General features: G+C 37.2%; 1 protein-coding gene across 1 annotated transcript; it reads left to right on the top strand.

The window, feature by feature from the left end:
* The first annotated feature begins 1,457 nt into the window (after positions 1–1,457).
* LOC127621686 (alpha-1-antitrypsin homolog) lies at positions 1,458–5,276 on the top strand. The gene is made up of 5 exons (XM_052095402.1): positions 1,458–1,599; positions 3,139–3,828; positions 3,946–4,216; positions 4,700–4,844; positions 4,982–5,276. The coding sequence occupies exons 2-5, from the start codon at positions 3,147–3,149 to the stop codon at positions 5,168–5,170; spliced, it is 1,287 nt and encodes a 428-aa protein (XP_051951362.1). The 5' UTR covers positions 1,458–1,599; positions 3,139–3,146; the 3' UTR covers positions 5,171–5,276.
* Positions 5,277–5,551: the final 275 nt, after the last annotated feature.

Genomic DNA, 5,551 nt, shown 5'->3' with positions numbered 1-5,551 from the left:
TAATTGTTACCCAGATCAAACCCAGTCACTGTCATGCTGAAAAATAGTTCCAGCTATAGAGATATTCAAGATGCATTTTCATGAAGGTGAGGTACCCAAGATGTTTCAAAATAACTCTGCTGAGGATATTGTATAACATTAACTGCTTTATTATTTTAGCAACTGACTAGCGTGTCTATTGCTGCTACACTGAAGTCCCTAGAGAATTGTCTCTCTATGGCAAAGATGAAAAATCTTAGGATTTTCTCTCATTCCACATGTGCATGTACTGTAAGCATATATTTATAGTTCAGACAGAGCTGTGTGAAGCCAAAAGATTTGTCTGTGCCCACATACAGCTCTGTATAAAACTAGCTCAACGAGATTAATTCGGACTTCAGTAGTTGTAAACATGTCAATAAAATGGAGAGAATGTAACATTGCAAACTGTCTAAAACATTGATTTACTTTCTCCCTTTGACAGGTTAGCAGAGATCTGATTCCCAGAGTTTGCAGTGAAAAAATAGTCTCTTAAGCAGCAAGGGTGTTCACACAGTGTTCTCGAAGTCAGCAAATTATACAAATCCCTGTCTCTCACCATGTCTCCCACAGGTTAATACTGGTTAAGTGAGTGGGTGCCTCTAGTTTCTGTAATTGTTCATCCTCGTTTACCTTCTTTGCTTCCTATCCTTGCGTCCTTGCTCCACCCTCTTAAAAACAAGGAAATGAAACAAGGAGAAAACATAGCAAGATCTGTCTGCAAAATTAAATGTCCTTGCTCACTCAAATGTTACTTCAGAGCAACATATTTGAACAGCTGCATTTCCTCGTAGTGCTTGCTGTTATATTGTGAAAACTTGATTAATCCAAAAAAAAAATTTACTCCTAAAGAAAGTAAAATAAGTTTTAAACATGTGAATAAAATCATGATCACTCACATAAGATGAGGACTCAGGTCATATCAGTAACCATATAAAAGCTTTTTTATTCTATTTGGAGAGGGTCACCTCATGGGGGCTGCCATTTTGGATCACATGACCTGCCGAACAACTTGTTAATCTCATTAACCGCCCTGTTATAGGACACATTCACTCAGGAATGACATTAATCATGACTGTCTTTGTATTGTACATTTCTATGATGGCACCGGTAAATCCAAGACGACATTAACAAAAACGTACACCTTTAAGTAATTAATATGTCTCCCCCTAAATGCATCATTGTCACCCAAATTAGATTCATCTCAAAAGTAAGGCACATTCATTTTGATTGCTTCTTTTCACTATCTTGGAAATATAGTAACAGGCTACATCACAGAATGAGAATACCTCTTTGATCAGCACTTTGAGTGGATATTATAAACAGATATAAATCAATCCTAAGTTGCTGATTGACTAGTTTTTTATCAACCAACCAACACACACACACCCACAACTATTGAAAACCCCTATACAAAAGTCCAAAACAAACTGTGTTGCATCACTGCATGTAGAGCAACAGTTTATCATAAGGGACAGCATTTACTGGTTAATGTTTAAAGATATTACTCAGCTGATGCTTGAAAGACTATAAATTGACCCAGCTCCATCAGAGCAGTCTCCTGTCAAAACGACTTTGATGGTAAGTGATGATAATTATTACTCTATAAGACTCTATAAAAACTTTGTCTTACTCTATAAGACAAAGTTTGCCTATTCTTTTACATGGACAATGTTTCTTAAAATATGTGGAATGGGAAAACAGATATTTATGTGAAGTATAACCTATGATATTTCATTCCTAAGTACAACATTTTATGCAGAAAATGAAACATTTTGAGCAATGCTGAACATAATATACTTAATTTATACTTTTTTCTGGTTTTCCAATAAAAATATCTAGACAACTTTAAAACAAGACAAAGGAATTTACTTGAGAAGAAAAAATACATGTTGACATCTTGTTTCAGGTAAATCAAACAAAAGTTAGTGCCAAATGAGGTATGAATCAAGTTTGTTTTCCTTACCCCATGAGAAAATGTGTTTGTGTGTTGCAATTTTGTAATATTTCTCTGAAAACAAGACTTAATACGATTTTGCATCATTTTGCTTCTCAAGTAAATGCATCTTGGGTTAAGGATGTTTAAAAAAAATGTACTGGAAAAAAGGCCTATTCATATTAAATCCAAGATGAATTTGTGAGACAAACTGCAGACGAAATGTCTATTCACACCAAAACAGAGACGATTTTTTTCTCGGTCTATATGAAAAACAAATTCAGTCACTAATAATAGGTGGGTCTTAAAAAAAAGAACTATTATTTCAGTGCAGTACACGTTGCATTTTATTTAATTTTATGTCCTCCATGGCACAACCCACAAATGTTAATAAAAACATTAGTAAAAAGCCAGCTAACAATTTTATGAACTACTTAAAATAAATTATGTTTAATAAAAACTCACTATTGGTTCTGAGTTTTTCTGCAAATCCATGCCATAATAACTCCTTCCTCTCCTCATTTTTGTAGCCACTGTGGTGTTTATCAAATAATTCCTTGTGCTCAGATACCAAATATATAGCAGCTCCACATCCATCTTCATCCATCTACATCCATCTTCCAGTTCCTAGTTGTTTTTAGGTTTTTAATGTTGTTTTCCTAAGTAACTTTTGGTGCATTGGTACCATCAACACGCAGTAGCTGCAGCCTCTTGGAACATGAGATTTAAAGAGAGTGGTGGTGGCGTAGTGGCTAAAGCACAGGGGCTGTTAATCAGAAGGTCCTTGGTTCAAACTCCACGGCCACCACCATTGTGCCCTTGAGCAAGGCACTTAACTCCAGGTTGTTCTGGGGGGATTGTCCCTGTAATAATTGCACTGTAAGTCGCTTTGGATAAAAGTGTCTGCCAAATGCATAAATGTAAAGCACTTATTTCACTGATCGGTCAGTTTTTTTGCAGTCTGAAGAAAAGAAAATAACACTGCTTTCCGTAAAAAGAACCTTTGTATTGTCAGCGGGCAATTTGTCTGAATAGCGGCAAAGGAATCAAATGTTCCTATTAAAAAGCTTATTCGCAACGAACATTCTGGCTTGTAGTGAATAGGCCTTAAGAATTTTATTTCATTTTTTTCACAGTAATATCTGTTTTTACAATGTTGAGCTATATTGTTATAAAACATACAGGTGAGAAAATGTGGGGAAATATGTATTACTGTGTGATTGCTGCCCTGCTGGTGGTAACGGCCTGGACTGCTCCCCACGATGGCCACGACGGCCACAAACATGGCGACCATTCAGCCGACCACCATCATCATCTCCACCATGGAAAAGACGAACCCCACCCCAAACACGAGGGGGATGATGCATGCCACCTGCTCGCTCCACACAATGCCGACTTTGCCTTCGCTCTCTACAAGAAACTCGCTCTCAATCCCGATGCTCAGGGCAAGAACATTTTCTTCTCCCCGGTTGGTATTGCCATGGCTTTGAGCATGCTTGCTGTTGGTGCCAAGGGTAACACTCATTCACAGATATATAGCATGCTTGGTTACAGTGGGTTGCAGGAACAGCAGGTCAATGAAGGCTATGAGCATTTGATTCACATGCTGGGCCACAGTCAGGATCACATGCAATTGGAGGCAGGTGCTGGTGTGGCTGTCAGAGAAGGTTTCAAAGTGGTGGACAAATTCTTGAAGGACGTTCATCACTTTTACAACAGCGAAGCCTTTAGTGTTGACTTTTCCAAGCCCGAGATTGCTGCACAAGAGATTAACAAGTTCATTGCCAAGAAAACCCATGACAAGATCACCAATATGGTGAAGGACCTGAACCCAGACACGGTGATGATGCTGATCAATTATATGTTCTTCAGAGGTACTTTCTCTTTTTATTCTCCACATATATTTACTAATCTTTGTAAAAGTTTTAGATTGTTGGTTGATTGTTGTTGGCTTTGAGTCGAAGTGACAGATCATTTATTTGTCTTGGTAGGAAAATGGGACAAGCCATTTGATGTAGCTCTGACCCACAAAGCTGATTTCAATGTGGACAAGGACACCAAGGTGCAAGTAGACATGATGAAGAGAACCGGTCGCTACGACATCTATCAAGACCATGACAACCATACTACAGTCATGATGATACCTTACAAAGGCAACACTTCCATGATGATCATTCTCCCTGATGAAGGCAAGATGAAGGAGGTGGAAGACTTCATCTGCAGACACCATATTAAGAAATGGCATGATAAACTCTTCAGAAGGTAATACCAGATATACTTTCAGATGATAATGTGTCACCTCTTACCTTTTATTTAATTTTTTTATTGCTCTTAAACTTAGGAAATTTGGAAATGATTAATGTGCAAAACTGATTTGTATGTTGGATATTATGGTTTTTCCAGAATCCGTAAGGAAAAGACCAAAATAATATTAGATGTAACTCCTGAAGCTTTCAGGCAACATCCAACAAACTTGACACAGACCTTTTGAATTGTTTGCTATATCTTTTATTACTGATCGTACCTACAGGTTTTTCTCAAAAAATCCCATAGACTTACACTGACTGAACTTTCAAAGATTGTTCTTCTAATCTAATTGGATATGCAATACTCCAAGAGTGTTTATATTTAGTTTAACAGCACTGGTATGGTCCAAATTTTGTTTTGCTCCACCTGTCTATGTTTGCATATTCATTCATAGACATTTGGTGATATTTACACATTTATACCTTATCTTCCCTTTAGCTCTGTGGATCTGTTTATGCCCAAGTTCTCCATCTCTGCAACTTCCAAGTTGAAAACAACTCTGCAGGACATGGGAATGGTCGATGTGTTTGGTGACAATGCAGATTTATCTGGAATCACAGATGTCAAAGTCAAGGTGTCACAGGTACATATTAAAAAGGTTTCTTTTTGAGGGACCACTGAAGGTTGATAAACCTAACGATGTAACCACGTATGCAGTATATACACAAATGCAGTGATATATTTAGAGAGCCATACTCAAACTTTGGTCCCCATCTCCAGGTTGTCCACAAGGCAGTCCTAAGTGTTGATGAGAAAGGCACTGAGGCAGCAGCTACAACTACGATTGAAATAATGCCCATGTCCCTGCCAGACAGTGTGAACCTTAACCGGCCGTTCATGCTGCTAATTGTAGATGACAATACCAAGAGCATCCTCTTCATGGGCAAGATCGCCAATCCAACAAATTGAGGATCTTGCTGGCCTTCTGCATAAGACTGCTGATTTTTGTAAAGATAGTATTGTAAACTACAATAAATGTTTATGATGCTAATAAATTGAGTCATGATTCAAAATACTACAATGAAATGTGTATAATGTTATATATCAGTCACAACACAATGCTGTCTTGAAAAGCTTATCAAGCTTGAACTTAATAAATTGCACTAGTTAGATTTTTTTTAGGTATCTTATTCATTTAGTAAGTACTTTAATCCAAATGTATATACTTAAAACTCTCATAGTAACTTTTTACTTTGTTCTCATAGTAACATAGTTACATATTAACCCAATTGCAGAAAGAATAACAGAAAAGTCGTTCTGGAGATTGTTCTGGCACTACAAGATTTTGTT

The sequence above is a fragment of the Xyrauchen texanus genome, chromosome 28 (assembly GCF_025860055.1).
Source record: "Xyrauchen texanus isolate HMW12.3.18 chromosome 28, RBS_HiC_50CHRs, whole genome shotgun sequence".
Lineage (NCBI taxonomy): Eukaryota > Metazoa > Chordata > Actinopteri > Cypriniformes > Catostomidae > Xyrauchen > Xyrauchen texanus.
This window is presented reverse-complemented; position numbering and strand designations above follow the sequence as displayed.